A 12,627-nucleotide genomic window follows, 5' to 3' on the forward strand; every position below is an offset into this window, starting at 1 on the left:
TTACATTGTGATGCCCAAACCACTCTTTCATGTAAATATTTGTATGCTGATTTTCACCATAAGGAATTTATTTCTATAAATAAATTAAATTGAATTATTAAAATTCATATAAATTTACACTATTTTCCACACTGAAGTATTTGATATATTTATGCATACAAATGCATGCATATATTTTTACAGGAGAAGAAGCCTTCCTTTAGAACTTAGAATTCTAATAAAGCTTACAAATTCATGAAGCACAAGCAAAAAGCCTTTATATCTTCTTTTGAGCCCATTTTAGAATGACTCTTTAGGATGGGATGGGTCATACACACAGTTTGAATAGCTCCAGGAGTACTGATCATATGCTGGAGACATAATAAATATTAACATGTGAACGTTGTCTGTTAGTATTCATCAGTGTGGTTTTCCAGAGGGGACATTCTTCACTCAAGTGCTTTCATTGCCAGGTTACCCTATAATAGATGAAGTTACTGTGAGCCCCTAGCCCAGTGGCTTTTTGAGAGAGGTAACTGTAAAGTGCTGGTGAGGTTTGCTGCTGTTTAGCTTCTGTCATGTACTCTGAGGACTCCAGCAGCAGCGAGATCTGGGAACTGGTTCAAAAAGCAGAACCTGAGGCCCTAGCTCTGCCGACAGAACTGAGAGCTGGATTGTGACAAGGTCCCCAGTGACTCATCTGCATGTTAAACTTCGAGAACCACTGTGCCAAAGAGCCTTCAGAAACGAGGAAAGCTGAGGGAGGAAACAGATGACAAATAAAAAGAAAAAATTGGCATAAAAATTAAAGGCAAACTACTCAGAGGCCTCTCAAGATGGAAGCCAGAACTCTCATTACTTCACCAGGCCCTAGGAGAATCCTGATGCTACATAGAGCTAGATTTTTAACTTTCATTAACACAATCCTGTATAAAATAAGGACAGCAAAGATTCAAACAGATGATCACATTGAACTGCCATGGTTAAATGTTCAAGAGAAAGCTTTGTCATAGCTGGAAACTATTTCTCTAAACTGATGAGCTCCAAGATAAATTTTACTGAACTAGTGAGCAGTGTCTTAGCACGTATTTCGTTTAGAGGTAGTGAAATGTATTTTATAATCATCGAAAGTTAAACAAAAAGCAATAGTCAAAATAAAAATAACTATAAATTGTATAAATGTTGAAATGTAGCTTTAGGACAAAAGTTCAAACTATTTCTTTCAATATTTAGCTGTTTCATCAGTAAAATGTCAATCCTTATACTTTCTATAGAACACTAAACATACTCTGTCCTTTGAAACATGAAAATTAATTTTTAAAATCAGTCGCCATGAAAATTTGTGAAAGGAGTGTACTCCAGTCTCCTCTGTAAAAATCTTGGGGAATTGCTCAGCTATTTTTACCAATGACGTTTATTCCAATACACTGAAAAAGATTCTACAAAATTAAATGTTCTAAAACTTAACTCCTCTATATGTCAAATTCCAGGTCTCTAAGTTGAGGTTTTCCATTAATAATATTTCCCTTTCATAATTCAAAAGGTTTAAGTTGAAATAATAAATATAGTCAAGAAGATGAAATACTAGTAACTGTTAAATGCCTTGCCATATTTAATATATTAAATACTTGTAAAGTTTAGAAAAAATTCTTTTATGTATTGATGATTTTCTTGCTTTTAGCTATTTTGTCAGAATTCAGGCTAATTTATGGCATGTACTTGGACCTCAGTGGAAAGTATCTGTTGTTATTAAAGTTAACAGCATTATGATCTTAGGGAGCTTGTCAAAGCTCTAAAAAATATTTTCCCCTTCCCCACACTGTTGCAAAATGCCACTGCATAGAGAGATAGTTTTGGAAATTAAGCTTTGAATTGATGGTATTAATTTATCCCCAACACTAGGTTCTAAGAGGGGCTGATACTACTATGATTATTACTTTAGGAAAAGGAAATTTAGTGGTCAAAACTAATTTCTCAGAAGCACAAATCAAGTTGTTGGTTCTAGTTTACTGCCTGGTGCTTTAAAGTCTGCTGTTTTTTCTCAATAATTTGGTGTCAAAGCTGCGAAAGATATTTATGAAGCTTTCCCCAAACACAGACTTTCTCTAGAAATAGTTCTTTTATGATAAATATAATAATTTAAATTCTTACCAAGTTTTAAGTTGTATAATAAGAAAAGAAAAGCAGAGTTCAGAATATCTAATTTACTTGCAATTTTAAAGTGGCAAGGCATTTAATTTGGAAAAATAATAAGAATAATGAAATGAATGCTGAGCAGTTGACCTCAAATTCTTCAGGTACCCAGGATTCATTTAAATTATTCTTTTAAAAGTATTTTTTAAAAATGTACAGTCTCAGCAGGTTTATAGTTGGAGGTGAATCAGTAACTCACCAAAAAGCACTAGAGTTTTATGTGGTATTGTTAATACAGTGGAGATGGTTAATTAGAATGAAGTGTGACAAACTGGTTGATAGAAGCATGTAGAAGCCATGTCTTGTCAGAACACGGAAAACTTATGAGGATGAGGGGAAAATTTCTCTATAAAGCAGACGACATTGGTGCGCTCCTAAGTTTTCTGGTTTATATAAAGTCAGTGTTCCATCGCATGCTCTGACTTCATTTTCCCTTGCCTGATTTCTTTTCTACATTGAACAGCAAATCATCTCACCTGTGACTTTGAGTCCGGTTTCTGCGGCTGGGAGCCATTTCTCACGGAAGACACACATTGGGAGTTAGTGAAAGGGCTCAGAGATGAAGAGCATTCTCCCAAAGCTAATCACACAACAAACACAAATCGTGGTAGGAAATTTTCCTCTTAAAAATTAATGTTCTTTCTTTCCTGTTTTAGAATAACAGTACTGTGTATTTTCATTCCCATGTGTAGATTATGGTTTGCCTTCCTTAAACTATCCTGACTGATTTAACAATTAGTTCTTAGTTGAGTTTCCATAAAAGCAGTATTTTTTTATTACCCGACAATTCTTGCTATTGTAATTTTACTTTTTTTAAATTAAAAAAAATTTTTTTTTTCGGTACGGGGCATCAAACTCAGGATCTTGCACTTACGAGACATGCATGGTTTGCTGTTGTAATTTTAAAAGATTAGATTGATGACACAAAGAGCAAAGTTTTCTGTTAAGTCTCTAATTGCCAGGAATTGGTGTAGTAAGATTGCCTTCTTTGCAAACAATCCCGTTTTTGCAAAACAGGAAGAAAAATAGTCTAATCTTCCTGGAATTATATATCAGAGATTTAATGCTGTTTATAAAGTAAATCTGCAACTACTAGAGTACAATTTAGTCCCACTTTTGACTTCTTTATATCAAATGATTATAGTTTTCTCCATATTCTGAACTAACATTATAATTTTTACGTATAAAAGAGCCATAACCATAACATATAGAAGAACCACATAGCTTTCAAAAAGAGTTTGTGGAAGTCTTAAGTAAAACAGAAGGGCTTTGTTCTCTTTTTTTGTTTTCTTTATACTAACATGGCAGCAGATGCTATTGCGCATATACCTTGGTATCATATTAACTTTGTAATCACACAACAGTAATGTTGATCTTTTTGAAAGTTCATTGAGCATATACTATTGATTTCTCTTTTGAGATGTCCAAAGTTTGCAAAAAATACATGTTGGCCACATTTTTAAGGACAGTCATTGGCAACTGGGGTTGGTGCATTGTTGGGTAGGCGACATTGACCACCCATCTGTTGGCCACAACCACAAACCTGTTTCATTTTTCAAACAGTGAAGTAAGTTCTTGCTTCTTTGCCAGTGAGGCTTATTTTCACTTCTAAGATTTTGTGGCAGAATAGTTTAAGTTTAAAGTTTAAAATAGAATGCTAATAATTGGAACTATACATTAATAATACATTTTCTTTAAGAGTTTATGATGGTTTTTAAAATTTTTCTTGCTCAATCCCATTATTGATTACATACAACAGACCTGGCTATGTAGAATTCGAAGCCACAGGTCCTGTCTTTGAAGTGGTTGGAGTCTGGCAGCTGTAGCAGATGAGCAAGGAGTTGCAGTAGGATATGAGAAGTGCTTCATGGGGGATGGAGGTGATTAACATGCACTTGATGTACCAGACAGAAGGAGATGACTCTTCAACTAAGCACTAGAAAAAAATGAAAAGTATTCAGGAAGGCAGATGTAAGAAATTACAAGGAGATGATAAAACCAAGGAGGGATGGCAGGGAACGTGGCCTAATTAGAGGAGATATCTTGAAAGAGGTTGGGAAAAGTATAGGTAGTTCCAGCTGAGAGTCATGCATAATTGGACATGGAGTATAGGAAAGATGAAACAAGAGAGTGCCGAGGAGCTTGAAATTTGCATGAAGACAGTGGAGAGCCAATTAGATTAAAGTGAGGGACCAATCATATTTGTTCTAAAACAGTATTTAAGCTGCGATGAAGACAAAGGAAAAGGTGAAAGAGTGAATTGGGAAGACATGGATGTACTGATCTAGTATTGGTGAGAGATAACAAGGCTTACACTGAGGCAGTGACTCACAGAAGGAAGCTTCATACACTCCTTTGTGGAAGGCCGTGCCTGGGTCCCCAGCGCGGTGCACTTCCCAACGTCAAGTTGTGATGGTGACCCTGCTCAAAGTGCTCAGTTTTGTTATCTGGAAGACAGGGAAGAGCGAAGGTACTTGCATGCAGGATGTTATGAGAAGTAAATAAAATTATATTTTTTCACATATGGTAATAACTCAAACACAAATCTGCAATTGTTTTCTTTCCCAGTAGGAATGCTAAGAATACCTCCAGGTATGACAATTAGAAAACATATTTACAATTCACTTTCAAACTTTTGCCATCTTATGATTTGTTCTGCAAAAAGAATTCTACTGGGCTTTCTGTGATAATATTAAGATTTTATGTAAATAATGTTAAAATATAAAAATGTAATAGATAAAAACCAAGAGCAGCTGTTCTCATTCAAAGAGAGAAGGATAAATTGGAATCCTTTTCATTTTGGAAAGGGCCAATTCAAAAATAAAATTATATATAAATTATAACAAATATACATTATATATTATAAACTATTATAATTATATTAGATATTTATATTATAATCATAAAATATATATCATAAAATATTATAATAAATATAAATTTTATTATAGAGATAGCTGAGTCATTGAGGCAACACTTGTTAACCCACAGTTACCATTTTCAAATCTTAAGATAATTGGTAGTGGTTTCAAATCACAGATGAGGGAGAGAAAAATCAAAACCAGGAAGAGAAAGGGAGTGAAGTGGCCATTTTGAGGGGAGTGCAGTGGAGTCTGATCGTTCCCATATCTAAGGCAATGAAGTGCTCATCTATTTAGTTGTTAGAGCATCAAGTCTGTTGAGCTTTTAAAACTAATCTCCAGTGGTTTTTCTTTATGTAGATCCTCCCACACATGATTTTACTTGAAAGCTGAATGGATTGATATTAGGTGGTATGTGTGTGTTTTCTTAAAATGAAGTCTTGATTTTTTCCCCTTGATTTCTATTTTCTTAGACCTAATTACTTTGTTAAACATCTAAACAAGACAGCTCATGTGCTTACCTTCTACTTTTGTGTATGCTCATATGATCATATGCAAAAGTATACATCATATGTATTCAGATACAAAATGTTTTCCCATCTTCTGTTTGTTTGCTCTTGATTTTAGAAGACAGAGTTTCACTATGTTATGTAGTTCAGGCTGGTTTTGAACTAATGGCAATTCTCCTGCCTCCGCCTCCTGAGTGTTGGGATTATAGGCATGTGCCACTACACCCACCTTATTTTATTATCTTGTCACTAAAGATTTCCCATGGCAATTTCTCCAAGTCATCGGATATAAACTGTTTTTTTCACTTTTATGTCAAAGATTAATTTAAATATAACAAAATCCACATTTTAGTGTATAGTTCACCAATTTTGTTGTTGTTGTTTTTGTTGTTCTTGTTGTTTTGAGACAGGGTCTCACTATGTAGTTCAGGCTGGTCTTAAACTCACTATGTAACCCATGCTGGCCTCAAACTCATGGCGATCCTCCTGCCTCAGCCTCCTGAGTGATGGGATTATGGGCATGTGCCACCACATCCAGCCGTAGCCGTTCACTAAATTTTAACAAGCATACACAATGGAAGAACCATTATAAAGCTCAAGACACAAAAGAGTTCGAGTCTCCCTAAATTCTTTGTGTCATTTTGTGGTCAAAACTTCGTACACCTCACACCTGACCCCGACACTTGATTGGATTTCTACCCCTGATGTTCCAGAATGGCATGTAGATGGATTATACACTGTGTAGTTTCTTGAGTTTGGTTTTGTTTAATTAGCAAAATGGATTTGATATTCATCTGTGCTTTTGATTGATTGCAGCAGTAGTATCTTTTCTGTTTTATTTCATTCATTTTTGCTATGATTATTAACTTAGGAATCGTACAGTTTAATGAGTTTCTATGTGTAGCAGTAGTGTCTTTTTTGTTTTACTGTTGGGTAGTATTCCCTCATATTGCCAAACCACGGTTCACTTACCTACTCACCAGCTGAAGAACAAATGTTGGCTAATGTTAATAAAAACATGATAAAATTTGCAGATTTATTGGCTTTTCTATCGCGAAGACAATATTTGAGACCCACAAGTTTAAGGATAAGTTCAGATGTTTCATGGTTTTGGGGGATTCAGTTCATAGTTGGTTGGAAAGGTGTAGTGAAGCAAAGCAGCTTAGTTATGGCGGCCAAGAGGCAGAGCAGGGCAGCAGTGCCAGAGAAGAGGGGGCCAGGAACTATAAGTGGTTCCCACAGTCATGCTCCATTACCCGTCTAGACACATCCAGAAGAGTGCTTTGCTAATCCCTTACGTGGCTCCCAAGACAATCAATTTGATGGCTTAACCACCACAGCATACATGTTTTCGACCAGACCCGCTTATTCATGTGGATTGAGTGGTCTGTACAGTGCCTATGTATAAATTGTTCACTTCGGTTGGTGAAGAAATCCTACTATCTCTGGCTGTTTGTGACTTTGGGGAATGTTTCAGCTTCCTCCTTTAGGACTCTCCCTCACCCCCAGCCGCAGGTAGTTTTCCCACATCCGTGCTCTTGGTGATGGAAGGGCAGTGGTACCCTCTGTAGATCTCTGCAGCTTGTTCTCTTTGCAGCTGGAAATGGAGAGAGCATCAGGACCTGAAAGGGCCAGTGGTATTTGATCCATGTGTTCCAGCCATCGGCGCTCCCATAGCACCAACACTATCTTTTCAACCCAGAGAGCCCTCAGCCCCCTCTTGGGTACCCTTGTTACACAGAGCCCTGAAAACTGTCTGAACAGCAAACGTAGAAATGATGTAGCTTAATGCACTTGTTTCTCCTTTTTCTGTGATCTCTAGCCTGTGACCCCATATTTAAAAACCATTGTCTAACATATATTTTTCCAATTTTTTTTTGCTTATTTAAGTAAAGATATTCAATACGACCATGACAGGTTTCCTTCGAGGTAGAATTAGCCTAATTCATGTCTTTGCTTACTTTCTAGAATACTTTTGATTTTATGAGATAAATAACTAGAGATGTTGTTCCTATATTTTTAAAGCAAGATAATGTGTTTGTTAATAATAAATGTTGATAGATTGATATATGCTATTAATATACTTTTATAATATACTTTCAATGAATATTGATAGATTATTCCCCCCATACTTTAATTTCTAACAACAAAGTAGAAGTACTGTTCCCCAGTTTCCTACCAGCGAGAGGCATCATCGTTCTCTTAAAAATTTTGCAGTTTCTGGCTATGAAATAATTTATCATATGTAATTTCTATTTATGTTTAACTGATAACAATCTTTTTAAATCTTTCTAATCTAAATTTATTGAAATTGACTTTAATTTCATTAAATATTTTGCAGCTGTCTGTGTAAAGATTTTGAAAATCTTTTGCTCATATTTTCCTAGGTTTTTACAGCTTTTGCAAATGTTACTTTTTAACAGTGTTTTGAAGGTTGTTGCTGGTATATAGTAAATTTAGTTATTTTTGTAAATATTGACCTTGTATCCAATTGTCTTGGAAATTTTATTTGTAATATTTGAAGCTTTTTTTGTCTAAGTTCACTACTATTTTTCTGAGCCTCAAATCACACACACACACACACACACGTGCACACATACACAGTCTTTTTTTTTTTTTTTTTTTTTCATTTTCTGTCATGAACAGGACAGGGCCTCCGGGAAATTGTTGACTAGAACTTGGGATAGTTGCTAGAATTGTCTTATTCCTGTCTCCCTGGAAAACTTGTCAGTAATTCAGTCATAAGTGCCATGCTTGCTGAAAAATTGTTGTCTTTATCAGATAACATTCCTTTCTGTTAACAGTTCATTAAATTTTTTTATTTATATAATTCCCTTTTTAAATTTTAAGGTAATACAAGTAGACATTGATAAAGAAAATATAAAAACAATTCTATGAAAAAATAATTTTGCATGACAAAAATAGAGAATAACAATAGTAAATACACTGTGTATCACAATCTTAAAAGAATATGTATGTGTGTGTGTATATGTGTGTGTGTGTGTGTGTGTGTATATATATATATATTTTTTTTTTTTTGGTATCAGGAATTGAACTTGGGACCTTGTGCTTGTGAGACAGCCAGTGGAACCACTGAGCTAATCCCCTGCCCAAAAGAATATATTTTTAATTGCTAATGTATCTGTCAACCTATTTCCTAATACTACTGTACTTTTTTGCATAAAACATTTAAATTATTAACAAAGTATCTTGCACTCTATATAATTTTGAACAATTTCTTGCTATTTCACAATATCTATTATAAATTTTAGTCCTTATACTTTCAGTTTCTCACATCAGAGAAACAATATGATATTTACACGTGTGTTAAATTTATTTCACTTAAGAGTATGGTTCCAAGGTGCATCCATTTACCTAGAAATGTCTTATGTTTATTCTTTTAATGACTGAATAGTACTCCATTATATTAAAAAAAAATCCACATTTTTTTTATCCATTCATTGATGGGTGGACATTTGAATTATTTCCAAGATTTAGCTATTACAAATTGTGCCACTATAAACATGGGTGTGCATATATCTCTGTGGTATGATGCTTTTAATTCTTTTGGGAAGATACCCAGAAGGGGAATAGCTGGGTCAAATGGGACTCTAATCCTAATTTTTTGAGGAATCTCCACACTGATTTCCACAGTGGTTGCACCAGTCTGCACTCCTCCCAACAGTGGAGAAGGGGTTCTTTTCCCCTACAGCCCCACCAGTATTTGTTGTTGGTTGACTTCTTGATAACAGCCACTTTCTTTAATGAGGTGGAATCTTGGCGTTTTAGTTTGCATCTCTTGAATGACTAGTGATGTTGAACATTTTTTCATATGCTTATTTGCCATTTCTACTTCTCCATCTGAGAAGTGTGTATTCATCTCAGGTGCCCATTTTTGGATTGTGCCTTTAAATGTCTGATTTTCTTCAGTTTTTTATATGTTCTAGATATTAGTCTTTTGTCTGAAGAACCACTGGCTAAAACTTTTCCCTACTCTGTCGGTTGTCTTTTCACTGTTGACGGTTTCTTTTGCTGTGCCAAAGCTTTTTAATAAGATGAGATCCTAGTTGTTGATTTTTTGTAGTATTTCCCATGTGGTCAGGGTTTTGTTCATAAAGTCTTTACCTACACCTATGTCTTCAAGAGTTCTACCTATTCTCTCTTCCAGCAGATACAGTGTTTCTGTTTTAATATTTAGATCTTTGATCCATTTTGATTTTAGTTTAGTGCATGGTGAAAGATGTGGGTGTAGTTTTCATCTTTAGCATGTGGAAAGCCAGTTTTTCCAGCACCATTTATGAAAGAGGCTATCTTTTTTCCAGTAAATGTGTTTTGCCCTTTTGTCAAAGATAGGGTGGCTGAGTTTGTTTGGGGTTGTTTCTGCATCTTCTAATCTGTTTCATTGATCTTCAGGTCTGTTTCTTTGCCAGTACCATGCTGTTTTTATCACAGCAGCTCTATAGTATAATTTCAAGTCAGGGATTATGATGCCCCCCACCTTGCCTTTGTTGCCCAGTACTGATTTTGCTATTCTAGGGTTCTTCTAGTTCTAAATGAATTTTAGGAATGTTTTCTCTAGATCTGTGAGACATACTATTGGTACTTTGATCAGGATTGCCTTAAAACTGTATAACAATTTTGGGAGTATGGCCATTTTCACTATAGTCGTTCTTCCTACCCAGGAACAAGGGATGTCTTTTCATCTGATATTCTCTTCAATCTCCTTATTCAGAGAACTGCAGTTTTCAATGTAAAGATCTTTTACTTCATTACCTGTTTTTATAATAATGGAAATGTTAAAAATTTCTCAATTTTTTAACTTTCATTGATTTGGTTTTATTTTAGATATTGTTTCTTTATTGTATATGTTAATGCTTGCTTATGGTTTGTGCAGTTATATTCACTAAAAGGACTCATCTTTATCATTCTCAAAATATGTTCAGTGTAACTTTCAAACCATTCCATTAAAATGGGTGAATGCATTGCCAAAGACAAGATTAAGGCCCATGGGGACACTTTCATCCTTACTTTTTTGTTTAAATGTGTGAAGGAATCTATAATCTATAATTTATAATTTCAATTCCGAAATCCTTTCTTTTCAGTGTAGTCAGCACTTTCGTCCATCCAGGAAACTCACTATCTGAATGTCATATTTTTCCATCAAAATACTTGACTTTCCAAGCTGCCCATAACTGCGATTATCAAAGGGCAGGATCAGACAGTGACATTGTTTGGAGTAGCCTTCCTTGGAAGCTTTCAGTATTCAACGAAGCTATTCGCTGACAGCAGCTCAGAATGTGTGGTCTTTGGAGCTGCTTAGGAGATGTTATCCCTTGTACATTTGCCATGAGCACATCCACCGTAGTTAAATCTATAAGCAGGTATTCGGTTAATGTTCAGATTAGATCTTTAATTAAGCTTTCATCCCCTCTAGCACAGACCACATTGTCAAACATGGAAGCGCTAGGAGAAACCAAACTCATTCCGTAGGGTTGTATCTTTAGTATTTTTTGAAGAAACTGACAAACAAAACTCTCATAGGGATTTCATATAGGCATGCTGAACCCAGTTGTAAATTTAGAAGTCTTACTTAATTTGATTTCAAACTCTATGACTTAAGGCAATGAAAATGTGTAGATGATTCAGATCAAGTTAATCAATTGAATTTTGCTTTAGATATTTAACATCATATAAAAACGCTTTCAGTTACCTACAGAGCTAAATGGTAAATGAGTAAAAATGTAATTTTCTTTATATGGTTGACAGATGGATATGTGCAAGGATAAGGTATTAACACAAAGAAACGCTGAATGTACAACAGAACTGGTGTCCAGATGACATTACATTTGTTTTTGCAGGATCATTTATTTATTTTGAGGCACATCAGTCACCCGGAGTGGCCAAGCTTGCAAGTCCTGTCCTTACAAAATTGCTCACTGCGTCTTCACCATGTCAGGTAATTAACTCTTTTCGAATTTCATTGGCCATTCTGCAGTTATAAACCACTGGGTGTGGATTACTCTGCTAGTGAATGCCTGCCATGGTTTAGTATCATTTCCATGATGAGCTAAGAGATTTATATGAGCTTTTTCAGCACAAAATGCCGTGTCTTTCCCAAAGACCATTCACAACACATAGCTTGCCCCATTCTTTGTGGGGGTCCATTAGAGAAGCTTTCAGTTATTTTATATTCTTTTCACATGAAGTTTGCAGCAATGACATGGGTTTTCCAAAATTACTTGCTATCTTGCCAAAAAAATCAGCTAAATAAGTGCTTGTTGAAAGAAGGAAGACTGACAAAAAGATAAATATATATAGAAAAAATATTTTTAGGGTAATTACCCTCACAAATTTTATTTTTCAGTTAGCTCTCAGATGCCAGATAAACCCACACCAGACAGGAAAATATTCACTTCAACTGCACAATAGAGAAGAAAGCAAAATTTGGAGCCAGCATGGATTCAAATCACTGTTTTGCCATTTTTTAATGGCTATGCTCACAAATTGTGTATTCTTCTGAGACTCTGGAGCATAAGCATTACTGTAGCACCTTCACATGGTTGTGAAGGTTAAAATGTGATTAATCAAAGCACCTGACAAAAAATTGGGCACATAGTAGGTATTTACAAAACAAAATTCTTTCACTTCCCATAAAACTAACACCTATGTTGACTATTTTTGTTCAGCTACCCTTGTTTTCAGTTCTTTTTTTCAGTTCTTGTTTTCATTTCTTTTCCAACATACCTTCAAGTCTTAGGTTCTCCCTTGATTTATTTTTGTCTTATCAGAAAATAATGAAGAAATCAATACTGCAGCACATGCAATTCATTGCCTATAAATGTAGGGTTATAGCACTTTATTCAGACATTCCTGATGATAAATTGCTTATCATTTGGGAGTAAAGCCTCATTATACTTTTAGCTTAGTATAAGTCTGAATGGGAGAGCCCAAAGCTCTGAATATATTGTCTTCTTTTTTTTCCTTTTTCTATTTCCTGGTAGTTCTTCGTGAGAATGAAGCTTAAAACAACTGCCTGTCTCCATTTCTACCTTAACTGAATGCCCTTTACCTGTTATCACCTTTCC

At 35.1% G+C, this 12,627-nt stretch overlaps 1 protein-coding gene across 9 annotated transcripts in view; it reads left to right on the top strand.

The window, feature by feature from the left end:
• The window catches only part of Malrd1 (MAM and LDL receptor class A domain containing 1), a 725,534-nt gene that overhangs the window by 137,459 nt on the left and 575,448 nt on the right, over window positions 1-12,627 (top strand). For all 9 annotated transcript variants that reach the window (XR_015449658.1, XM_087207225.1, XM_087207223.1 and 6 more), the window contains 2 exons: window positions 2,636-2,779; window positions 11,401-11,498. Coding sequence is in view for 8 of the 9 variants with exons in the window: in XM_087207225.1 (XP_087063351.1) it covers window positions 2,636-2,779; window positions 11,401-11,498 (242 nt within the window). In the remaining variant the exon portion in view is untranslated. The remainder of the gene's footprint in view (window positions 1-2,635; window positions 2,780-11,400; window positions 11,499-12,627) is intronic.

Source organism: Heterocephalus glaber, unplaced genomic scaffold, assembly GCF_053883595.1.
Source record: "Heterocephalus glaber isolate CG9 unplaced genomic scaffold, H.glaber_assembly_v1.0 deba00000768, whole genome shotgun sequence".
NCBI lineage: Eukaryota > Metazoa > Chordata > Mammalia > Rodentia > Bathyergidae > Heterocephalus > Heterocephalus glaber.